At 45.7% G+C, this 26,290-nt stretch overlaps 1 protein-coding gene across 3 annotated transcripts in view; it reads left to right on the top strand.

Annotated features, from left to right (window-relative positions):
* The first annotated feature begins 2,901 nt into the window (after positions 1–2,901).
* RPRD1A (regulation of nuclear pre-mRNA domain containing 1A) overlaps positions 2,902–26,290 on the top strand; it is a 313,839-nt gene continuing 290,450 nt past the window's right edge. For 2 of the 3 annotated variants that reach the window (XM_029589843.1, XM_029589845.1), the window contains exon 1: positions 2,903–3,360. In XM_029589843.1, coding sequence (XP_029445703.1) covers positions 3,210–3,360 — 151 coding nt within the window. In that variant the 5' untranslated portion in view covers positions 2,903–3,209. Of the gene's footprint in view, positions 3,361–26,290 lie in introns of all 3 variants that reach the window. The other variant, XM_029589844.1, reaches the window with a different exon arrangement.

Consider the following 26,290-nt stretch of genomic DNA (forward strand, 5'->3'; position numbering starts at 1 on the left):
GCTCGTGTCTCTTGTTCCAGCGTCTCCTGTTCCTTCGTCTCTCCATCCCTAGTAGTACCCTCCAGACCGATCTCACAGTACTGACCATTGCTTGCTCCTATTCTTGACCACTGCCTAGAACAGACCTCTGCCTGAACATTGACCATTCTTGACTGCTGCCTGAAACCGACCTCTGCCTGGACACTGACTACTTCTGGATAGACTACAGGTACTGACCCCTGGTTCGACTGACCATTCTGATCTACTACTCTGGCCTTGATTCTCGCTATCCATTTGGACTCTCTGGTCTGGCCTTCTATGACCACTAGACATTCTGGTTTGGACCTCGACCGCGCACCCTTGTTCGTGGTGGGCACGCCTCTATACTTCCTCTCCAGGAGATCCTGCGAGGCCCACCTAATCAAGGGTTCAACTTGAGGGAACCCCAGGTTGCTATTGGTGAAGCTCCAGCTAGCCTCTGTCTCCTCCTGTGCTCCACCTCCTGGTGACAGGCGCTCTCTGAGTCCGACCGGAGGGCCATACCAATCCTGCACCGGGCCAAGGGTCCACTTCCAGCGCAACATTCAGTGCCAGGAAAAATAGTGGAAAGTGTTCTAAACATCAAAATCACAGAACATATAGAAAGACATGGTTTAATGGAACAAAGTCAGCATGGCTTTACCCAGGGCAAGTCTTGCCTCACAAATCTGCTTCACTTTTTTGAAGGAGTTAATAAACATGTGGATAAAGGTGAACCAGTAGATATAGTATACTTGGATTTTCAGAAGGCGTTTGACAAAGTTCCTCATGAGAGGCTTCTAGGAAAAGTAAAAAGTCATGGGATAGGTGGCAATGTCCTTTCGTGGATTGCAAACTGGCTAAAAGACAGGAAACAGAGAGTAGGATTAAATGGGCAATTTTCTCAGTGGAAGGGAGTGGACAGTGGAGTGCCTCAGGGATCTGTATTGGGACCCTTACTGTTCAATATATTTATAAATGATCTGGAAAGAAATACGACGAGTGAGATAATCAAATTTGCAGATGACACAAAATTGTGCAGAGTAGTTAAATCACAAGCAGATTGTGATAAATTGCAGGAAGACCTTGTGAGACTGGAAAATTGGGCATCCAAATGGCAGATGAAATTTAATGTGGATAAGTGCAAGGTGATGCACATAGGGAAAAATAACCCATGCTATAATTACACGATGTTGGGTTCCATATTAGGTGCTACAACCCAAGAAAGAGATCTAGGTGTCATAGTGGATAACACATTGAAATCGTCGGTTCAGTGTGCTGCGGCAGTCAAAAAAGCAAACAGAATGTTGGGAATTATTAGAAAAGGAATGATGAATAAAACGGAAAATGTCATAATGCCTCTGTATCGCTCCATGGTGAGACCGCACCTTGAATACTGTGTACAATTCTGGTCGCCGCATCTCAAAAAAGATATAATTGCGATGGAGAAGGTACAGAGAAGGGCTACCAAAATGATAAGGGGAATGGAACAACTCCCCTATGAGGAAAGACTAAAGAGGTTAGGACTTTTCAGCTTGGAGAAGAGACGACTGAGGGGGGATATGATAGAGGTGTTTAAAATCATGAGAGGTCTAGAACGGGTAGATGTGAATCGGTTATTTACTCTTTCGGATAGTAGAAGGACTAGGGGACACTCCATGAAGTTAGCATGGGGCACATTTAAAACTAATCGGAGAAAGTTCTTTTTACTCAACGCACAATTAAACTCTGGAATTTGTTGCCAGAGAATGTGGTTCGTGCAGTTAGTATAGCTGTGTTTAAAAAAGGATTGGATAAGTTCTTGGAGGAGAAGTCCATTACCTGCTATTAAGTTCACTTAGAGAATAGCCACTGCCATTAGCAATGGTTACATGGAATAGACTTAGTTTTTGGGTACTTGCCAGGTTCTTATGGCCTGGATTGGCCACTGTTGGAAACAGGATGCTGGGCTTGATGGACCCTTGGTCTGACCCAGTATGGCATTTTCTTATGTTCATAATTATTGCTATTTTATTGTATTTATGGTAATCTTTGCCTTTCTGGAAACAAGTTAGAAAAATAATACATTGATATTTGTTTTATGACATAATTGATTGGATCTGAAGTTTTTGTGTTCTTTGCTTTTTATCAGATATTGTTTAATTACAATGAATATAGAATAAATTAATACAGATTGATAAGGAATTTTTAATGTTGGTAAGTGCTCTAAATAATAGTTAAAATATTCTAAAAAATTTCATTCATAATGCATATGGGCTGCTCTAGACTACTTAGGAACCTATTTTAAGATGCATGCCAAAGCATTATCAGGGTTCAGACCTGTATGCTTCCTGCCCACACAAAAACTCAGCCTTAAAACAAACATGCATTAGAGACAGTCCATGTTCTAAAGACCAGCACTGTGCGATTTTAGATATACCTGGAACATTTGGAGAAGGCGATGGAGTTGAGGGATCGGTTAAAGTATATGTGGGGAGCAGCTAATGTTGACTTATATATGGAAATAGGTATGCTCATCTACCTGCATAAATGCTTTACCGCAAAGCTCATGTACATAAAATGCAAACGCGCCATGTATGGACTATGCACGTTTATAGGCGATTTTCAATTTTTTTTTTCTACTGTGTATGTTACTCTGTTCGGCAGGTCCAAGATTCCAAGCGCTTTACCTAGACTGATCTGCAAATGGGCGCCTTATGCGGGAACAACCAGAAAAGCGCCGTTTCTATAACTCCGCCCTGCAGCAAACAAAGCCACATGATTTCGGTTAAAAAGCGGAGACTCGTGGGTGACGACACAGGACGTGACATCCCCCCCCCTTTTTTTTTTTTTTTTATTCCGGCAGTGACGCGCGGAACAGGAAGCAAAGGTGGAGAGGAGAGATGTATTGCGTCTTGGTCGAGCTCTTTGGAATGCTGGGAATGGAGTGGGGAGGCATAGCAGCAACCAAGGCGTGACACTACACCGCCCCCCCTCCCCTCTCCCTCTCTGTTGTAGCGCACCCAGCCAGTATACGCGCAGAACGGCGCCGGGCTGAGCTGATTGGCCGTTGCTGCAGATGCTCGTGCGCATGCGCACTAGTGGAGGGCGGGTCGGGGGCGTGGCTGCGCCGGGCCGTGGGTGCCTGGGACCGTTGCCTGTGCATTGCGAGGAGGGAGATTAGCGGCCAGACCCTGCCTTCCTTCCACCCACTTACCCTCCAGGTGTCGGGGATGTCGGCCTTTTCCGAAGCGGCGCTGGAGAAGAAGCTGTCGGAGCTCAGTAACTCGCAGCAGAGCGTGCAGACACTCTCCCTGTGGCTTATCCACCACCGCAAGCACTCGCGGGTCATCGTCGCCGTCTGGGAGCGGGAGCTGCGGCGAGGTAAGAAGCCATCCGGGGTTGGGAGGTCAGCGGCCTCGGGTGAACCGGAAGAGTCTGAGCTGGTCGTGTTCCTGCTCGGGTGAATCCGACGTAACTGCTCACCTTGTGAGAGATCCTTCTTCAGGAATGGTGCGTGCAGAATGAGGCCTAGGGGCACGCGCCGGCTCCTATCCAGCCTGCGTTTATAGTTGGCTGTTGTCGCCCCTTTGGCTCCTCTCCCGGGTGATAGGGACCAGGCTATGCAGTAGCTTTTTATTTGCGGCTTTTCCCGTTTGCCTCAATTTATTTCATGAACAAAAACCACGTGAAGCAAGTGTTCGCCGTGCTCGAAGCCCCTTTCCAATAAACCAGGGGAGCTAGAGCATAATCAGATTGACCGTTTAACAAATTTCATTTTTATTTTCTCTCGTTCCTGGAAAATGTTTCTGAAAATTGCAGGTGAGTCTCAAATTAACACTACCTGGATCCGTAGATACAGCAAAAACGATTCAACAGCGCGTGTTTGTGTGCACAAAGAGTGGACACAACTTTCTCTTTTAAAAGGATGTGACCACGTACAAAGTTGGTGGTAAGGCAGAAGGTGAGGGTGTCGGTCATTACACCAGTATCTGAGTTTGGAGGGAAGCTACAGTGCGTGGTCTTCCGGTGAAGGGTTTTCCCTGTGATAGCTAGACTAGATGGGAAGAGGGTAAAAATGGGGCCCCTCCAGGTTGATACTGAGAGCTTATGGTAAGTTTCTAGTGCACCATACAAGTCGGCCCCCCACCCCATATGTAGTTTACCATACTGTCCAAATCAGGGCCCTTGTTTGCTGAGTCCAATTCTACATTACCTCCTGCCCTTAAAGCAGAGAGCAATGTTGTAGTTTCATCAACTCCTCTTTTGTAGTTGCACCCTCCTCTTTTAAAAGTTTGATCGATTGCATATCCTGTAACACCCTTAAGCTTGTAACACTCTTATGCCTTCCCAGTTACTCAATCATACTATGGACTGCTTATCCTGTAACACTCTTATGCCTGTAACACGCCTATGCCTTCCCAGTTACTCAATCATACTATGGACTGCTTCTCTAACCAAATTATGGTCTATATACCATTGAATATTGTAAATAGTTTCTCAGTTACTCAGTTTATCTTGTTATTGTAAGTTACTGTACACTTTGTTCCTGTTCTATGTAAGGGCATTCCCAACTAGTTATAAGTTACATGTGAACCGATACGATGTGCAAACGGCTGTCGGTATATAAAATTCTCTAAATAAATAAAGAGTTTCAGGCTTATTGGTTATGGGTAGCAATAGCTACATCAGCAATTTACCCCTATGCTTATTTGTTTCCCGGGACCGCAAAATTCAGGCAGCAACCAACAAGGCCAATGAATCTAATTCCCCTTTTCCTCTCTTCCCCCTTGCCGTCAAAGCGGAGAGCAATGATGGAGTTGCATCAACAACAGTATGAAGGCTTATTGGTTAAGAGTAGTAACCACCACACCAACAAGTTGCTGCCCCCATGCACTCATTTCATTTCCAGCCTCTAGCCTTTAGGGATCCACAGTGTTTATCCCATGCCCCTTTGAAATCTTTCACTGTTTTTGGCTTCACCATCTCCTCCTGAAGGGCATTCCAGGCACCCGCCACCCTCTTCTTGAAGAAATATTTCCTGACTTTGGTTCTGAGTCGTTCTCCCTGGAGTTTAATTTCGTGACTCCTCGTTCTACTGATTTCTTTCCAACGAAAAGGTTTGTTGATTGTGCATCATTTAAAACCTTTCAAGTATCTGAAGATCTGTATCATAACCCCTGCACCTCTTTTTCAGGGTATACATATTTAGCGCCTTCAACCTCTCCTCATGACATTTGATGGCGACCACCCACCATTTTGGTCACACTTCTCTGGACTCCCTCCATTCTGTCTCTTTCCCTTTCGTGATACGGTCTCCAGATGAGGCCTCACAAAGGACTTGTACAAGGGGAAGCCAAAAGCAGGAGAAAACTGCTAAAATACTAGACATGAATCCTTCCCCACCCACCCACCCCAAAAAAAAAAATAAAAGGAGACCTAGAAATAAAAATCAAGGGTAGCTAATAGAAGTCGAGTGTGAACTTGGAGACCAAAACTGGTCTCTCACAGTTGGTGGAGTTGGTGTTGGGTTGCTCTTGGAAATTTTTCATACACATCTACAAGATGACTCTTGGCATTTTGGTCTTTATCTGTCATCATTTTGATCTTTATCTGTCATCATTTACTATTTTACTGTGAGTAGTGTAGAGGTGGTCTCGTTTTATCTTAAAAAAAGATTAGATGGTAAATTGTGTGGCTTAATTTAATTGGTTCTATATTTTTCAGTTAATTGAATAATTGCCTAATGTTCCTCAAATTGTAGAATATTAGGTATGTTCTAGTACCTGATCTGAAATCTCAACAGTCAAAATTGTTAGGTTTTTCTTTAAAATAACTTTCAGGGTAAGTTATTTAGAAACATAAATCTATATAGCAGTACTACTTAACCTTTGTCACAATGGGAATCAGATCAGTGAGCTGAGTTGTGGTGTTGGTAGATGGAAAAACATTTTGAATTCTGGAAACAAACAGCACTCCGCAATCTCTATGGTTAAAGATTCCATGCGTGATGTGCATGAGCATAGCAGTAGGTGAAACAGAAATGTTAGTAGAAATTAAACAGGCTAGTAAAAATGGAAGCAATGATCATGTGAGATTTCATTTACTCACATATATATAATAATGTCTCGGGGTATGCCAGGAAGTTTACGTTTTTAGATGTAGTAAATGATTACTTCTGATGCTTGAACTGATGAGATGGGGAGCTACTTTGTATTTAGTTCATTGGTGTGAGAGGGAATGATGGTTGAGTTGCTTGACAATCATAGTGCAATCAAATTTGACTGCATTGGAGGTAATATAATAAAACTATAATTAGCATTTAACTTTAAAAGGGGAGACTATGATAAAATGAGGAAATCTGAGGATAAAAGATTGCTTGAGAAGTGGGGACTGTTCTTAAAAGTGCTATCTTGGAAGTCCAGATAAACCGTATTCCTTAAAATAAAGAATGAAAGAAGACCAAATGTCTGCTTCCATGGCTAAATGGTGCTTTGAAAGAGGCTATTAAATCCAAAAAGGCATTCTTTAAAAAAAAAAAAAAAAAAAAGGATAGCAAGACCTAATGAGGACAATTAGAAGAGAGCATTAATACTGGCTAATTAGATGTAAAACAAGTCAGACTGAGAATTTGAGATTGCAAAACTAAAAAAATAAAAAGTGCATCAAAAGCGAGAAACCTGGGAGGGAGTAGCTAGACTATTAGATGATTGGAGTCAAAGGGGTGCTCAGGAAGACTTTGCAGAAAAACTAAACAAATTTGCTTCTGTCTTTACTGCAGAGAATATGTGGGCGATATCCATGCCAAAACTATCCTTTTCTTGGTGGTGATTCAGAGGAAATGAAACAGATCGGTGTGAATTTGGAAGAGGTGTTAAATCACCAGGATCTGATTATACATTTGAGTTCTAAATGAACTCAAATATGAAATTGCAGGTCTGCTACTGGTAATCTGTACTTATCATTGGTATTTGCCACTGTGCCTGAGCACTGGAAAATAACCAATATGAGTTTGGCTCTGGGGTGACCCAAATAAAACTCGATTGTGCATACTTGTCAACACCAATTAATTTTTCCTTTTTTTTTTCCTGCTAGACCAGCCATCAGGTATGGGATTTCCCTCCTCCACAGCTGTCAGAGGACACACCTCTTTTATGATCTTGCTCTGGGCTATAAGAAAGGTGTAGTCCTGGTCCAGTTCCAGTAGTCTGTCTCCAGCATCTGCAGCCATATAAAGATAACTCTCAGAGCCTGGCTGGGCCCCCAGCCTGTTTGAGTCCTTGTTGCTCCTGGGACAACCACCTACTAGTCAAAGCAATTCTCCCAGGATCTTCCTTGGATGAGCTCTGGGTGGATATCCCTTACCCCCCCAGGGGTCTGTGGATCCTCTAGAGCAGTGTTTCCCAACCCTCTCCTGGAGGCACACCTAGCCGGTCAGGTTTTCAGGATTGCCGCAATAAATATGCATGAGATTGATTTGCATACCCTGGGTCTCCAATGTATGCAAATCTCTCATGCATATTCATTATGGATATTCTGAAAACCTGACTGGTTAGGTGTGCCTCCAGGAGAGGGTTGGGAAACACTGCTCTAGAGAACAGGTCCTGTATCCTTCAGAAAACTTGCAGCCCTTAAACTAAGAAAAAGAAAAAATGGGCCAGCAGGACTGCTCCCTTGCTCTCATTTTCTCTTCTCCCACGCCTCCTTTCTCTGCTTGCTGGAGGCTCTCAAAAAGGAAAAAAAAAAGACCCTAGCTAGCTCAATGCGCAGAAGTGAGAGGAAACTGGGACTGCATTATCAGCTGGCAGAGGCATCCCCAGAGGTGATGAGTAGTGACTGCAGTTTGTTGCTTGGGGGAAGGAAGCCTGTTGCTGGGGATATTGTTTCAGTGAAAAGGCTAAGAATTGAAAGCATACTCTGTTTGCTGCAGTACAGCTAAGAGAAGGCAGGAGCAAGGATTGCTTATTTACTGCAGGAGAGGGGAGGTTTACTCACCGCAATAGCATTTGCTTTCTTTCTGGTGGGCTCCCTGGGGGTGTACAGGGCCAAGCAAGTCATGAGTGTTGCAGGCTCCTGCCCGGTCTGTGAAGGAAAGCCAGGTAGAAAGATGCAGGAAGGCAATGCTGCCTGGGTATGTCACTATAGAAATTCTAAGTAGAAGACAAACAGGCCAATAAGGTACAGTGCGCCCCGCAGAGCACACTGTTAACCCGCGATTGGACGCGCGTTTTCGACGAGCTAGCTTTATTCCTTATTCAATAAGGGGTAATTGCGTGTCGAAAACGCGTGGCATAGCGCCCGCAACATGCACATTTTACTTTCAGAAATTAGCGCCTACCCAAAGGTAGGCGTTAATTTCTCCAGGCACCAGGAAAGTGCACAGAAAAGCAGTAGAAACTGCTTTTCTGTGCACCCTCCGACTTAATATCATGGTGAGGTCCCGAAAGTTTAAAAAAAAAAAAAGAGAGAAAATTTGAAATTGGCTGGCAGCTCGCAGGTTGAAAACCGGACGCTCAGTTTTGGGTTCAACATTTTCAAGAATGGCAAAAGTGCAAAACTGCTCTCTTCAAATGCTCGGGGAGAGCAAGAAAGTTGAAAGCAGAGCTGCTTGCAGTTGCAGGTGGCAACAGCACAATGACTTCTAGCTGGTTCCCCTGGAGGTAGTCCCAGTAGGAGATGAGTGGGTCCTGGACATTTTATGAAGGTGTTATGCCCCTGAGTGCCCAAAACCTGTCCCCCAGAGGCCTTTGAAATCTCCCTGGGCCTACCCTCCCAAAAAAGAGGTGGTCAAAGGGTCATTAATTAAATTACAGCACCTATAAGCACTCATACCAGTGCCTCTGCAGGAGAGGTATTGCAGCACTTGTGGTTGCAGAAAAAGATGGATCCTTCCCAGTGTTCTAATGTCAAGTCCATAGGCAAAGCACATCAAGCAGCACTCTGAATTTTAAAGAATGCTGTTCACCTAGTAAAAGAGAACATGGGTGTAACCTGCACAGCGCAGTAGATACTACTATAAGCTTGCTAGGTGGACTGGATGGACCATTTTGGTCCTTTTCTGCCAGAATTACTATCAGGTCGAGTGTACTGCTAGCCCCGTTTGGCCACGTGTTTTTGACTTGCTATTACCCCATATACAGTAAGAGGTAATAGCGCGTGGAAAACGTGCGGCCAACCCCCTCAAGCCACACATTTTACTTTCAGAAATTTAACACAAAAAAGCAGAAAAAACTGCTTTTCTGTACACCCTCTGACTTAATATCATAGCGATATTAAGTTGGAGGCCCCCAAAATAAAAAAAATCTTCAAAAAAAAAGAAATTCTGCCCGCGGGTTGGAAAATGGATGCTCAATTTTGCTGGCGTCCGTTTTCCGAACCCATGGCTGTCAGCTGGTTCGACAACAGACGCTGGTAAAATTAAGCGTTGGCTGTCAGACCTGCTGACAGCCGCCGCTTCCGTCAATAAGGAGGCACTAGGGACGTGCTAGTGTCCATAGCGCCTCCTTATTAGCGCGGGCCCTAATTTACATACTGAATCACGCGCCCAGGAGAGGGGCCTGGGCGTCCGGGAAAGCGGGCGCTTGCCTTGGCAAGCCGGCTCTCCCACGCAGTTTACTGTATTGACCTGTATGTTACTGTGTTGGACATCAGTGGCATCAGCAGATATTACTCCATTTTTGGATGGAAACTCTGCCATCAGTGATAACATCACTAAGGCCAGGAGAATATTTTGTATCACTGGAACTAGTGACAGCTTCCACATTGCCATCTGGCAGTCTCAGCAGAATCTAAGGTTCTGTGTATTGGGTGAACATATTCAGTTTCAAGCTTTGCCCTTCAGTCTGGCAACAGCTCCCAGGACTTTTACCATGGTCGTGGTGGTGGTGGCAGTTCTACGAGTGTAGGGCATTTTAGTGCACCTGTATTTGGATGATTGGCTTATTAAGCGCCAAGTCTGCTCATGAGGACAGATGCCTCTAAAGCAATGCACATCTTTCAGCTATTAGGCTGGGGATAAACTTCTCAAAGAGCAGTCTAGACTCCTCGCAAACACTAGAGTTTCTAGGGCATAGGAACGTCATAGGAGCGAGTGTTCTGGAATTCGTTGCCAATGCATGTGGTAAAAACTATTAGTGTAGCAGCTTTTAAAAAAATGTTTTGGACAAGTTCCTGGAGGAAAAGTCCATTAACCATTGTTAAGTTCGAGTTGCAGAAATCCACTTCTTATTCTCGGGATAAGCAGCTTGGAATCTATGTACCTCTTGGGATCCTGCCAGGTGCTTGTGACCTGGCTTGGCCACTGTTGGAAACAGCATACTGGGCTTGATGGACCTTTGATCTGACCCAGTATAGCAAGTCTTATGTTCTTATGACTTCCACCAGGATGCCCATACTAATAGACCAGGTGATAGTTTCAGGCGCAGTGGGCTCCCAGAGCATGGGATTACTGCCATCTTCTAGGTTTTATGGCATCAATGCTGGACCTAGTTCCATGGGCCAGAGCCCATTTGCAGCCTTTCCAAAAGGCCCTGCTTGTGTGTTGATCACCCCGCCTCCTAGCATAGACTACCGGTCCCCTCAAGGGTCAAGAGCAACCTGGATTGGTGGGTCCAAACAAAACTCCAGAAGAGACTAGCCCTGGAACGCTCTGAATGGTCACAATGGATGCTGGCCTGAGGGTGTGGGGTGCCTATTGCCAGGGACAGCTGGCTCAAGGGCACTGGACATGGTGGGAAGTGACTTACTAAACAGGTTGGAACCAGAACCGTCAGGCTGACTCTGCCTTCCATCTTACAAGGGGACAGAAGTGCTACAATCAGGGTTCAGTCAGACAGTGCTATGATAGCAGCTTATATCAACAGACAAGGGCAGCTGCAGCCCCTCATTAGCACAGGAGGCAACTGATCTACTCGATTGGGCAGAGAAGCATCTTCATCAGCTCTCAGCAGCCTACATAGCAGAAAAGAAGAACTTGCAAGCTACCTACCTCAGCAGGAACAGGTTGGAGCCGGGAGGATGGACACTGGGGCCAGAGACCTTTCAAAGAATGGATAAGGCCACTGGAATCCCAAATGGACAGACCTAATGGCAACATGTGCAAACAGAGGCAAATGTATTTTTCAGCTGCAGGGTGGTGCTGGGATCCAGGGGAAAAGATGCACTCATATGCCCATGGTCGACTCAGCTCGCTATGTGTCTTCCCACCATGGCCACTAATAGGCAGGATAATAAAGAAGGTGAAATACCAGTCATTCTTTGTCATCCTAATAACTTCAGATTGGCCAAGGAGACCTGGTATGCGGATTTGGTGAGGCTATTGGACAGAGCCCCACTGGCTCTACCCAAGGAGCAGGGTGTTCTCTGGTAAGGTCCTGTGCCAATGGAAGACCGGTCTCCATTCTCTCCTATGGCTTTCCCCTTGAGAGGGCATGCCTGTGCAAGACAGGGTAGTCTGCCTCTGCAATATCAACTTCGTTAAAAGGTGCAGAAAATTTTCACCTTCCTGGTCTATGTCAAGGTTGGGCAACTGTTTGAGAACTTTTGAATCAATGAGGACTCCGCCTTGGAGAGGAGATATCTTGCAAATATTACATTTCCTGCAACCGGGTCTGGACAGAAGTCTCACACTCGGGACATTGAAGGTTCGGATCACAGCCATTGCAGGTTAAAGGGACTAAATTAAAGGCTCCTCAGTAGCAGTGCAGCCAGACATAAGGTATTTTCTTAAAGGGGTAAAATGCTTCAGGCTATCATTCTGCCTAGTGTCCTCAAGCTGGTGCTAAGAGCCTTAGTTAAACTGCCCTTCAAACTGCCAGAGAAGGCATCTATTAAGGACTTGTCACTAAAGGCTTCCTTCTTTGTGGCTATCTGCTCAACCAGTTGTATTTCAGAGCTGCAGGACCTATCCTGCAGAGATCCTTACGTAGTATTTTTGCAGGATTTGGTCACTTTTTGGCTTGTTCTGTCATTCCTACCCAAGGTGATCTTGGTGTTTTTATATAAATCAGGTGGTATTCCTTCCAGCCTTCAATAGTGGGGACTGTTAAGGGAAGGATAGGAGTCTACGCCTATTAGGCGTATGTCGGATTTTGAAGGTGACACATTTCTTTAGGAAAATGAACATGCTTCTTGTCTTTTGTGACACCTGGAAGGGGGAGGCAGTCTCTAAGGCCACCATAGCCAGGTGGATTAGGGAAGCGATAGTGTCGACTTACTATCAGATAAAGATTCCAGTAGCCCTCCAGGCTCATTCTACAAGGGTGCAAACATCATCCTGGGCAGGGGCAGCCTCAGCCATTCCAGAGGAAATGGTCATCCTTGCATTGTTTCATTAAGCATTATGATTGGACATGCAGGCCGAGGCAAATGCCTTTGGAGCAGGAATTATCAAGGAAGCCATGTCTTTCTCCTGCCTCTGCAAGGAATAGCTTTTGTAACTCTCATGTGATGACTGGTCTAGCAAGAAGAAAAGGAAGGTTAAATTATTCTTACCTGATAATTTTGTTTCCTTGAGTCCTGCTAGACCAGTCCAGAACCTACACAGGGATGGGGGAACCAATCATGAGGCACAATTCCTATATTCAAAAAGGTGCTTGTTCTCTGTTTTGATACTTGCTCACTCAGAACAGTCGTGTAGGCCCTGTGATTTTATTGGCAATAAGAGGGGAATTGGTCACAGTGCTCTTGTAATAGGTTACTGGGATTGTACCAGGACCACACCTCCCTTATAGCCCAGTGTGAGGTCTTCTGTTAGTGTGTCCTCCGACTGTCAGTTGTGGGGGAGATTGGTCTAGCAGGACTTGAGGAAAAGAAATTCAGGTAAGAATTTCACCTTATGTCTCTTAAACTCAGTGTGATTGTTGGTAAACTGCTAAAAAAGCAAGCAGTTATACTACCAATTTACTTTTATTATAAGTAAAGTGCCCAATATTTTAGTTTTCTAATGCAAAAAATAGGAACTCATTTCATGTCACAGATTGAAAAAGCCAGGAATGCACACTTTATCTGTGACTGTCCAGAGTTTTTGATTTTCCCAGACAAATGGCTTGGTAGATGTCTCAAACTTGGCAGATAACTGGTTGATGAAACTGCAAGCTAATGGCTTTAACGAGACCTTTTTTAATTTTCTTGTGTGTTGGGACCCAAATAACTACATATTAGTGACCTTGACATTGGTGCTGGATTAATAGTGGAAGCTATTGTTAAAATCAACATTGTTAAACATATGAATGGAGAAGAACCAGCACTGATGTAGAAAAGGGATGTCATGCCTTTTTAATCTATTAAATTCTTTGAAGGTATAAATAAGCATGTGGATAAGGGTGAGCCAGTCAGTTATAGTGGATCTGGATTTTGTGAAGGCATTTTGACAGTCCCTCATTAGACTTGTGAGAAAATTAAAACTCAGAATGAGAGTTTTCTACTGTGGATTGGTGACTGGTTAAAATAAGAAACAGAATGGGACTGACTTATCAGTTTTTTCCAATGAAGAGAAGCTAGCTGTGGATTACGCCAGGAGTTGGTACTGGGACAGTATTAACATTCATCACCAATCTGAAAAAGGGAGCAATGTGATCGAATCTGCAGATGACACAAAATTATTCAAAGTAGTTAAAACAGGAGGACCTTGCCAGGATGAGAAACTAGGCATTTCAGTGTTAGCTGAAATTTAATATGGACAAGTACAAAGTATGCATATAAGGAAAAATTATCCAAACTGTCGGGCCGATTCAGTAAAGTCCGCGGGCGAACACCCGCTCTCCCGGCACGCGCACAGGCCACTCTCCTGTGCGCGCGATTCAGTATGCTAATTAGGCCCGGTTGTAAAACCAGGTAAAAGGAGCGGCGGCTGTCAGCGGGTTTGACAGCTGACGCTCAATTTTGCTGGCGTCGGTTCTCGAGCCTGCTGACAGCCACGGGCTCGGAAACCGGACGCCGGCAAAATTGAGCGTCCGGTTTTCGACGCAACAGCCGCGGGCCGAATTCAAATTTTTTTTAAACTTTTGGAAAGTTTCTGGACCTCCGACTTAATATCGCCATGATATTAAGTCGGAGGGTGCACAGAAAAGCAGTTTTTACTGCTTTTCTGTGCACTTTCCCTGTGCCCGAAGAAATTAGCGCCTACCTTTTGGGTAGGCGCTAATTTCTGAAAGCAAAATGTGCGGCTTGGCTGCACATTTTTTCTGAATCACGTGGGAATACCTAATAGGGCCATCAAATGCATTTGCATGTTGCGGGAGCTATTAGGTTCGGGGGATTAGATGCGCATTTTCGGCCCCTTACTGAATAAGGGGTAAGGGAAAACGCGCGTCCAATGGCGGGTTAACAGTGCGCTCCGTTGGAGCGCACTGTACTGTATCGGCCCATGTATGTTCACAGTACTAGATTTAATATTAAGAGTTACCATTCAGGAAAAAGTTGGGAGTCATTGTGAACAATTTGAAATTCTCAACTTGATATGCAGTGGTGGTCAATAAAGGCAATATAGTATGTTAGGAATTTAGAAAGGAAAGGAGAAAATTAGGAATATGCCTGGTACTGATCCAGGATGCAACTGTATCTGGAGCATTTTGTGCAGTTCTAAGTGTGCATCTCAGGAAAGATATCTCACAACTAGAAAAGATGCCGAGAAGGGCTGGAAATGCTTTCTGTTGAAGAAAAGCTATATCGGTTAGGGCTTTTTCAGCTTGGGGATGTGATAGTTTAACTTACTGAACCTATTCATGATTTTATAATGGAGCACATGACATGTAAAGTGCCCCACTTCTCCACCTTACTCTTCTTGCACACAAGAATATCATCAGGCTTGTCCCTAACATAATGGCAAGGTCTTGTGGCCCCCAGTCTCTTCCCCCCCCACCCCCTCCAGCAGGCTTTCCCCTATTTATCTGCTTGTTAACATTTTTAGGCACTTTACAGAAAACTGCCCAGAGCATCTTTTTACATTGATACTTAATTTAAAACTAAATATAGCAACAAATACATAACATAAACAATATCAAAGCAACTATCCTACCTCTCTTGATGGGGAACAAACTTTTCTCCTCTCAGCCAACTTAAAAAAAAAAAAAAAAAAAAAAAAGTGGCACTGGCTGACCTCTAATTTCATTCCGTTTGTGCTCTGTCCCCCACTTCTGCCAAGGATCCCTCCCCCTCCCTCTGCCCTGCATTCCTCCTGATCTGTGTAACCATATCTGTCACCTGTCTCCATGCTTGCCTGCTTTGTGTTTTCTCTTTCTTACCTCTGCCCAGCATTCCCCTTCTTTCCTCCTGCCCAGCTGATCCCAATCTCTTTACCTAATGCTTTCCTTTTTCTTTAACCGGAAAGTCACTGCATCTCCACTCCAGCACAGGCACACATTTCTTTCCGACACCTTCCTTGGGGGGGCCAATGCAATAAATGTTGCGGAAAGCAGGCGTTGACTTTTCAGAGTCTGCCTTCTCAGCACACGCTTGGCAGCCCTGCAAGGGGGGGTGCCATGCAATATGTAAATTAGGGGGTCGAGCTAGGAAGGAGGCGCTGGGGTCGCTTGCGCGACCTTAGCGCCTCCTCGCTAACGTGACCCGCCGCAGCTGCCGGTTACAAAGACAGACGCCGGTAAACTCGGCCTCTGTTTTCATAACTATTGCATTGTCCTCCCTGTGCTGCTGCCTATCTCTTAACAAAGGTTTTGGGGGAGGGGAAGACAAATTCTGCCAGCACATGCAGGCTGACATCTTATTTTGGTGTCTGCTCACTCAGGCTGTGAAAGAACTAGGAAGATATGTTGTAACACCAGCAGTTTGGCACTTACAGCCAACAGTTACTTTTCTTTTCAAATAGTACTAGGATTGGAGGACAGGCCATGAAATGAACTGGTAGCAGATTTAAAACCATTTTAAGAAAACATTTTTCAGTCAAGTTAAACTGTGAATTTGTTGCAGAGGACATGGTCAAGATTAATAGTATAGCTGGGTTTAAAAATGGTTTAGGTAAGTGTTTGGAAGACCAGTCAGTTAACACTAATTAATCAGGCAAACATGAGGATCCACTACCTAATGAGTAACAGGAAAGGAATGGTCCATGAAGATCTGGATATTTCCAAGTGACGTGGATTGGCTACAGTCTGAGACTCTGGGTTTCATTTGACCCAGCCAGGCACTTGTGTTCTTATTCATGCTTTTTACATAGCAGTGACTGCTACACAAGAAGAATTTTGTGTAGCTGTGGGTCAGTGTTATAGCAAAAATTGAATAACAAAAGAGATTTTCTTAACTTGTATATGGATTTTTTTTGTCCTTTTCAACTTAGCTCTATCCAAAGCCTCTAGTTTCCTGAGGCAGCTCATGGGTAAATTCTGGGGCAAAGTTTCTCAAATTGTGGGGTGGTTATGTGACATGTTTTGCATAAATTTGAACTGCTTTACATCTTTTTAAATTTGATTTTTATAAAAATAAAGTTTTCTAACTTCTGTCTGGTTTATTTGGTTCTATTTGGAGCGGCCATTGGAACATAATGACCAGTGCGGGGAAGAGGCAAAGGTCATAGAGAATAGGGGGCTAGAGTAGGGTAAAGGATCTGGGGAATGGGGAAGAAATGGGGACCTTGGGGAGGAAGGGAACAGAGGCACAGAATGATGAAGAGAAGGGGAATTGAAGAACAAAGGATTGAAAGGACTGGGAAGGAGATCAGGAGAGGGAAAGAGGGAAGATCACTTATTTTTGACGCAAGTCCTTCTCTCACACAGCCTGCGTCTCTGATCCTCAAACCCAACCCAGCCTCTGCTCTCCCTCACTATCTCCCTCACGTTCTCAATGGCACGCTATCACATCCCCTCACCCACACCCTAGCGTGCAGTTCTGATCTTGGAAGGGCATATGAAGACCTTAATGTTAAGGCTATGCCTGCGATGATAGCCCATCTAAGGCTGACCTCTAGAAGAGATTTGCAAAGGCTGTGACTTGGGCTTTAATCCACACATTCACGTTCTATTATTACATCAAGACTGTATCTACTGTATTTTTCGCTCCATAAGACGCACCTAGGGTTCAGAGGGGGGGAAATTAAAGAAAAAAAATGGTGTGCTAAACTGGCTCTGTTCTCGGGTGTCTGTGCGTCTTATGGAGCAAATTAGGGGAGTGCATAACATTTTTTTTTGTCCCCCCCCCATTTCGTTTTCGGGTCTGGGGAGGGCCATTTCGGACCACTCCCCAGATCAGAAAACTTTTATCTTCCTCTTTCTGTGGGGAAAAAAACCAAACACATCCCAACCCTTTAGAATTAACTACAAACCCCCGCCCCCCCCCAAGACCTGCCAAAAGTCCCTGCTGGTCCAGCGGGGGTCTGGGAGCGATCTGCATTTGGGCTGTCTGTTGCCAGTAATCAAAAAAAAAAGTAAAAACTGCTGTTCTGTGCACCCTCCGACTTAATATCATAGCGATATTAAGCCTGAGGTCCTGAAGAGTAAAAAAAAAAAAATTTGAATTCGGCCCGCAGCTGTCGGGCCGAAAACCGGATGCTCAATTTTGCTAGCGTCCGGTTTCCGAGCCCGTGGCTGTCAGCCGCCGCTCCGGGTCAAAAGGAGGTGCTAGGGACGCGCTAGTGTCCCTAGTGCCTCCTTTTCCCAGTTTCTATCGCGCCACCTAATTTGAATAATGCATCGCGAGCACCGGCGAGGGGCTGGTGCGCGCGCTGGGAGAGCGGGCGTTCGTCCGCTCTCCCGCGGACCTTACTGAATCGGCCTGAAAGTAAGGGCAAAGGGCCGTCGGCGCCATTTTGATTAATGGCAACCGACAGCCCAAGTGCAGGAGATCGCTCCCGGACCCCCACTGGACCACCAGGGAATTTTGGCAGGTTTTGGGGGGGGGGGGGTGTTTTTTTTTTTTTTTTTTAAATATTCGCTCCATAAGATGCACAGACATTTTCTCCCCACTTTTGGGGAGGGGGGGGAAGTGCATCTTATGGAGCGAAAAATAGTGTAATCTAAATGACAGTTTTTTGAGCTGACCATCTTTTTAGGGTTTTTTTTTGAGGTGACACTCTACCTCAGTCCCTCTTGGTCCATTTTCTTTATTAGGGTTTTACATAAAAAGGAAAATAAAAAATTAAGGATTCTAACATGCCAAAAAAAGTGACTTATCTGCAAAGTTAATTTTTTTTTTTTCATTTTCCCTTATTTTCCTGAGGATAGCTCTTATCTAAAGTCTTCTTATCTGTGTGATTGGTGATTCACTTTATCTTTGGAGAAAGCAAAATTGCTGACCTGTAACAGGACCAAGCTGGACTCCTTTTATAGGTCCTCCAGCTGTAATTTCCTGTGGCAGTGGCTAATGGCATCAGTATATAAGGAAGTCCTTTGAAACCAGTCAGCACCTCAGCTGCAGGTCATCCTGCAGTGCTTTTTGCTTCAGATTCTGTCATTGCTATGCCTTGGCTTGTTCCAGTCCATGCTTTTGCTTTATCTTCTTCCTGCCTTGTTCTTGTCCTTGCTCCAGTCCTTCCCTGCCTTCTGCTCTCGTTGCCTGATTGCTACCTTCTCCGACCTGTTCTCCTGGACTCCTCTGATTGTTGCATTCCCTGATCTGTGTTCCACTTCCGGGCTGTGGACACTTGCCTAAGTCCTGCTGGCCTCAGAACCCAAGAGTTCAACCTGCAGAAGAGACTGGTATATGTGACATCTTAATCTTTGTCCCAGCCCAGTTTACGTCTGCCTGAAGTTGGCATGGGCCCAGCTGCATCTGTGTATTGGGCAGTATCAACTATGCCATAGCCTAAAGGGCCACACACCATGACATTGCTGAAGCCATGGGTCCAGTCAACTTGCTCCATGACTGACTCATGGTGCTGATTCAGCAAGACCAGTTATTACTCCAAGGTATGACCATTCACCTGGAGGCTCTGCAGGACCAGGTGCCACTGAGAACACCTCCCACACCACTTCCTCCAGTACGCATGCCAGTCTCAGTTCCACACCTTGCACTGCCACCCAGGTACAGTGGTGACCCCAAGGCTTTCCAGTGCTTGATGCATTTTGAGCTACAAGTGGAGTGCTTCCCTAACGATCGGACCAAGGTGACCTTTATCCTGTCCCTGTTTTCTGGACCATTCCTGAACTGGGCTTTCCCTCTGTGGGAATGAAATGGACCTTATCATGGGGAATATTGTGACATTCCTAGATCACTTCCGTAAAGTCTTCAATGAGCTGGGATGCTTATCCTTTGCAGCTACATACCTTATTCGCATTTGCAAGGGCAGCAAGTCTGAGGGTGACCATGCCATCCGTTTCTGGATCCTGGCTTCGGAAGTTAAGTGGAATCAGGAAACTCTGGTGGCCATTTTTTGGCAAGGCCTTGCTGTCCAGATTAAGGACAAGTTAGCTGTTAGAGACATCCCCCACAGGACTGATGTTCTCATTACCGTATGTCTTAAAATCGATGCGGGGTTCCAGGAACATGCTCAAGAGAAGGGTTCCTATTGCACCTGAAACTCGCTCCTTGGTTTTAACTACCGCCCATACCTCCTTCCAGGGAGCATGTGTGGCTTGGTAGAGCTAAAATCTCAAAAGAGAAACAGACACCAACAGTATAACCTCTGCCTATACTATGCTGGCATGGGTCACTATGCCACGCAGTGCCCACAGAGGTTGGGAAACTCCCCATAACTAGGCCTGGTAGGGAAGGCAGCCTTATGTTGCTCTGGTCCACCCTGCTTTCCACAACTATTGCTTCCACTCCTCCTGCAGACTGAAACTGAGGAGATTTTCATGAAGGCATTTGTAGATTCCAGAGCCACCTAGAATTTAATTGAAGAAGACCTGGTGCAGAAATGTAATCTTCCCCCCCCCCCCCCCCCCCCCCCAGTTACCATCTCCTCCATCTACAGGGAGCCCCTACCCTGGAGGTTGGAGATGACTACTGCTCCTCTGCACAAATGAGAGCCTTGCATAAAGAACAGATCTCCTTCACCCTACCCAAGTCTGTGAGCTCTTATTTTGGACCATGGCTTTGGGAACATAACACAACAGTTGATTGGAGATCGCCTAGTGTGGTTCCATGTGCTTCTGGAGATGGCTACGACCTGTTTACCCGCAGATAAGCAGGCTGAATTAGCCATGCTGTCTGGGAGCGCCCCTTAGCAGCTTGAGGCGGGAACTTCTCATGGTACAAGCAGAGCTTTGCTCCAGTACACCTGTGTGGTGCCTTCCAGTGTGATTACCGACATTTCAGTTTTTCGCTTTCCCGTGCAGCAACGGGCATGGGTTCTTCTGTCCTGACTTTTTTGTAGTGTCATCTCTTTTCTTCACATTTGTGAACCCCCCAACAGCAGTTTTAAGTGCTACCATGACTCCAAAAGCCTCAGGATTTAAATTTTGTCAGTGCGGTAAAACTATGTCTGTCACTGGCGGACATAATTACTGCTATTTATGCCTGGGGCCCTACCACGATACGACAGCCTGCCGGGACTGCGGGAGGATGTCCCCTAGGGCCCTGTGGCAGAGGGCCACGAAGATCGCCAGGCTCCATGAGGGAGAAAATGCCGCTTCAAGCTCCTATGCCCCCCACTGTTCAGCCCAGTCTTCGCCAGGCTGAAAGCCCAAGTGCCCCAAAGGTGTAAAACGGGCCTCCTACCTGCATCCCTCCTCCAAACTGAAGCCTGTGGAAGACAAAGGTAAGGCTGGAAGAGACCTTCCTCGACCGGCCCGAAGTGAGTCTAGCTCCGACCTGGGAGGGGTCAGGGTGTCGAATGCGTGTTCTGTGCCCGAGACTAAGATCGAGCGACACAGGCACGGGCTCAATGCATACGGAAGAGAGTCATATGTCGGCCGACACACAACACTGCTCAATGCACTCAAAGTGAAACGCCACTGCTTTGGTGCTGTCAATGCACATGATAGAATTGCCAGTAGGAGCACTGAGAGGAGAGGATCACATTGCTGGTGGCTGGAAAGAATCAGTAAGTACTGCTTGAAGAAATTTTTAAAACATAAAATCTTGGAGAAGTAAATTATTGGGGTATATTAGTGAGTTTTGTTTTAAATAGGTAGTCAGAAAGTCAGGCAATAAATAGAAGTTTGTGTGTTTTGTATTTCCCAACCCTCCCACGTACCCCTATTTTATCCTTTAATCTATAGGCAGGTGTCACTTTCACACTTTAAAAAAAAAAAATCTGCCTTTTAACTTAAACCCAAAAATTCCCCACACATTATCAAGAGTTTGATCATTCCCTTGTAGGTTACTACCAGATATATAGGGAATGCACTAATACATTTTAAAGACCCTAATTGTACACAATCCTACACCTATAGCAACTTGAACTGAACAAATTTAAGATAGGGGCAGCAGTCCAGCAGCAAGAGGGGGGGCTTCCCAGTCTTTTGCATCGAGTGTCATATGTATGATTTTTTACCCGCTGGTAAGAAAATTCTGTGCATCTGATGCAAAGAGCACCTGTTTCTCAGAACAAGTCCAATCTGGAGGCTAGAGTGGCAGACCTGGAGGATCTGAGGCAGAGTGCTATGTAGATGAGACCTTCAGGGACTTTGTAGCCAAGTCCCAACTCCAGTCTGGCATCCGTGGTGCTGCCTTGGAGGAGGAATGTCTCATGATCGGAGAGCATGAACCTGGTGCAGCAAGAAATGATCCTGTAGCAAGGACCAGCTCTCCAGGTGGTGCATTGTCCTCTCGCACCGAGGATGTCTCCCAGGGCTACTGCCCAGGACGGAAGGATTAGGTAGGCTGTCATAGTAGGTGATTCAGTTATTAGGAATGTAGACAGCTGGGTGGCTGGTGAGCACAAGGATCGCCTGACAAGATGCCTACCTGGTGTTAAGGTGGCGACCTCACGAGTCACCTAGATAGGATTTTAGACAGTGCTGGGGAGGAGCTGGCTGTTGTGATACATGTGGGCACCAGTGACATAGGAAAATGTGGGAGGGAGGTTCTGGAAGCCAAATTTTGGCTCTTCGGTAGAATGCTGAAATCCAGAACCTCCAGGGTAGCATTCTCTGAAATGCTTCCTGTTCCTTGCGCAGGTCCCCAGAGGCAGGCAGAGCTCCGGAGTCGCAATGCATGAATGAAACTATGGTGCAAGGAAGAGGGATTCAGTTTTGTAAGGAACTGGGGAACATTTTGGCGAAGGGTGGAGTCTTTTCCGAAGGGAAGGACTCCACCTTAACTAGGGTAGAACCAGGCTACTGGCGCTAACCTTTAAAAAGGAGATAGAGCAGCTTTTAAATTAGAAAAAAGGAGAAAGCCGACAGTCGCTCAGCAGCGCATGGTTCCACTAATAATAAAAGTAGTCCAAGTGCCTATAATTAAAAACTCACCTGAGCTAAAAGATTCCAGTTTGACTAGAGAGAAAACAAGATGGCGCCCTGAGAGGGTGTACCTTCGTGTGCTCTGGTTCCAGTTTCCCGTTGAATTTTTTTTTTCATTGATTTTTTTCTCCATGCCTCATAAAAGGAAAGGTAAAGTTCGGGTCTTTCCACCTGACCCGAACTCTGCTGCCGGACAGCGATTGATATCAGACTTCACCCTCCAACCACCGCAATCGAGGGCGTCAGTCCCCATTGGAGAGCAGGCGAGAGGAGAGCCATACTCTCCTGGGGAACTTTCACTGAGCCCTCCTGAGCCCAGAACACCGGTGAGAACTTTGCCCCCAACAGTCGACTGAGGAGTTGAGTCGCAGCCTGATGACACCATCGGACGAAACACACTGGGTGGCCCAGACGCCGACCGAACGGGTGGAGAGGAGGGAGCCACTCTGGAACCTCGAGGGTTCGAAGCGCCGAGAGGAGGAGGAGGAGAAACTGCAGCGGTTACTCCCAGGACATCGGGAGAACTTGGCGAAATCGCCGGGCTCAGGGTAAGAAACCTCTCCCAGCAAGTGAACAAACCGGCAGTAATAACCCTAGATAACATCTGAGAACTCATGGCAGGAATGTCTTCTAAACTAGATAACCAAACCCAAAAACTGGATGAGATAGCTGCTAAGGTTGGAGTACTCGAAAGGGACACAAGACTTAAATTTAAGGAGCAAGGTAATTCTATAAAGAAAATTAATGAAGATATAAAAAGCCTCCAAAATGCAAATGCTGCAATGGTCTTAGAAAAAATTTCATCTTTAAGAAGGCTTGAGTCCATTGAAAATTGAGACATCTTAATCTAAGACTTTTAAATTTCCCTATTGTATCGAGGGAAATACCCTTGTTCTCCTTTAAAAAGTATGCAATGGATGTATTAAAGATTCCATGTGAAGAGATACCAGCTATAAAAAAACTTTTCTTTTTGCCTAAGAGAAGCAGCACACCATTACCATTTCCTTCACGGCCAGATCTTCAGAATCTGACAGATTACTTAGAAAACTCAAGTGATGAAATTATAGATCATGCGGTGCTTTTTGTTTCTTTTTTTGATGAAGCGGCTGTCTCATTGATTATGAAGTTATTTTAAAAATATTAATGTTTTATTTCATGGGGGTCTAATTAGAGTATATCCAGACCTAGCTAAGTCTACGCAGCAGCGTAGAAAAGAATTTCTACTCATGAGAGCTGAGACCATAGCATTAGGGGGCAGCTTTAAATTACGCTATCCCTGTAAATGCATTATTCAACTGGCCAGAAATACTTATGTTTTCTTTCTACCAGACAAGTTAAGGGGTTTTTTTTAGCTGGCAGGAGACCTCCCGAGGAGGATTAATGGGAAAATTAAAATAAAGGTGGTGGTCAGGGCACCTATATTTGAAAACGCTTTGTGTTATATACTCCTCGTAAGAGTTTCTTTTTCTTTCCTGATTTCCTATGTAATTAAGAGATTGAAATATAGATGTTTGGATTTTATGATTTATAGGGCTTAGTTGAGCCTTAGATTATGTGAGTATTATATCTCTGTATTTCCAATACAAATGTTTGTTTGTATATTTGTTAAAAGATGATAAATAAAAAATTAAAAAAAAAAAGATTCCAATTTATTCCTGACAACTGAAAAGCAGAATGTAAATACAACCGAAAAACACACTTTGAAATGTTTGTATGCTAATGCCAGACGTTTAAGAAATAAGATGGGAAAGTTAGAATGTATAGCAGTGAATGATGATGTAGACTTAATTGACATCTCAGAGACATGGTGAAAGGAGGATAACCAATGGAATAGTTCTATACCAGGGTACAGATTATATCGCAGCTATAGAGAGGAACAAATTGGTGGCGGGTTGGCGCTTTATATCCGGGATGACATAAGAGTTCAACAGGATAAAGATTCTGCAAGAGACTAAATGCATAATCGAATCTTTGAGTAGAAATGCCTTGTGTGTTGGGGAAGAGTATAGTGATTGGAGTACACTACCGTCCACCTGGCCAAAATAATGAAAGACAATGGTGCCAGGGAATCGTCCGTGAAGTGAATATCAATTCGAAGAGATGAGTAAGCCGGCGCCCAATCCCTAGATCAGGGCATCTCTATTCTTGCTGGGATTCAGCGTTTGGTTGAGTACAGTTAGGGTTATTCGCTTTTAATCAAGTTTTTTCAATAGTATGTCCACAATGGCTTTTGAAGAGAATACCGAAGGGCTGAGTTCACCCGCAGGAGTGTATCTAAGGTGATGTCAGCTTTGAAACCTGACTCAGTCTCCATCTGCAGAAGGGGAGCATGTAACCTATTCATCCTGAGTCTCTTCTGTTTGCACTAAGCTAAATGAAATTATCAGGTAAGTAATTTCTCCATTATGATCTATCAAATGTTTGGGTATTTATCAGGTACTTGTGACTTGGATTGGCCACTGTTAGAAACAGGATACTGGGCTTGATGGAACCTTGGTCTGACCCAGTATGGCATTTCTTATGATATGTTCTTATGTGCTAGCGTCTGCAACGATGCATCCAACACAGCATTCCCTGTACGTACCTGGATCCGTCCAGACAGTGGGTTATATCCCCCGACCAGCAGATGGAGTCAGAACAGAGTTTGAGAGCGTCAGCATATAGAGTGGTGCACCCTCTGCTGGAGCTCAGTATTCTTCTGACTCCAGCAGATGCGAGTGGGGGGATCCACTAGCTCCCCCAGATTGACAGGGTTTCTTCGTTTTTAGTTATTTCTTTCTTTTTCTCCACAGTATTTCCCTGTCTTATGTTTCTCTTCATTTTGGATCCTTAAAGTTAAAAAAAAAAAAAAAAATTTCAATTTTTGAGGAGGCGTGTGTCTGTGGCTTTGCCTTCTCTATTCTGTACTCCTTTCCTCTTCCGTTGGGGTAAGTGGAAGTTTTTTTGAGTTTTTTTTCTCCACAGGTTTGCTTCTTTTTGGTGGTGCCCCATGGATGCCGGTGGTTCCGGCCGCTCCACGCGTCGTTGGGGGTCCCGCTGTTCGCAAGCTCCGCCCGTGGGTGTGTGCTCAACTAAAACGGGGGTTTTCCCCCGCAGTTACTGGACCCCTTCGGCGGGTTGTTAGGGCCATTTCCAGGCCCCCCCCGAGGCTTTTCTTTTTCCCGGTGCTGACATGCCGCGGTCCTCGAGGTGTGAGGCCTGCGGCGAGCCGGGAAATCAATTTCTGAGGGAGGGACTTTGTGAGCGGTGCTTCCCCGACGGGGAAGGCACCCTGCAGTCCTCCGGTGCGATTTCGGACCTGCCTCCTCAGCCCGGGTGGCGCGGGCCGGCCACGACTACGCCTTTGGCGGGAACGGCGGCCATTTTAGGGGGTCAGCGTGAGACGGACTCGCTCTCAGATGCAGACAGGATTGGTTGCACTGGCTCTCAACAGGCTTTGTCCCCGGCGGGAGGTTTGCCTGACCGGGGCTCCCAGGACTGTCCCCCCCCAGGGATTCCAATCAGCTCTCCGTTTTTCTCACCTGACTTTATTCTGGCAATGCACATGGCTTATTTGCAGGGTATGGGAGCACAGGCGCCTAATCCCCTGGGGGCCCCTCCCCCCAAGGTTCCTAAACTTGCTGTTGGTCTCACCGCCTCGTCCGTTACGCCTGGATCCCTGCCGGGTCCCTCTCCCGTGCCACCCCGGCGTACCACGGGGGCGGCTTCGCCGGTGAGAGACGTCTCCCCGGAACCCCCGGAGGCGCATCCGGATGGACATACGGAGGGGGACGACCCTCGAGCCCTACGGATTTTTCAAAAAGAAGAGCTGGATGAACTCATCCACCACATTATTCAGGAGCTGGAACTCGACCCACCTCCAGATCCGCCGATCCCTGTTGCTCCTGCCGTCGCCACCTCGTCTCGCAAAGGAGATCCAGTACTTGCCGCCCTCCATCCTAGAGCAAGGGCTTTCCCTATTCATGAGTCCTTCCTACAGCTTCTCACCAGGGAGTGGGACACTGCCGAGGCATCCTTGA

Source organism: Rhinatrema bivittatum, chromosome 2 (genome assembly GCF_901001135.1).
Source record: "Rhinatrema bivittatum chromosome 2, aRhiBiv1.1, whole genome shotgun sequence".
NCBI classification, from domain to species: domain Eukaryota; kingdom Metazoa; phylum Chordata; class Amphibia; order Gymnophiona; family Rhinatrematidae; genus Rhinatrema; species Rhinatrema bivittatum.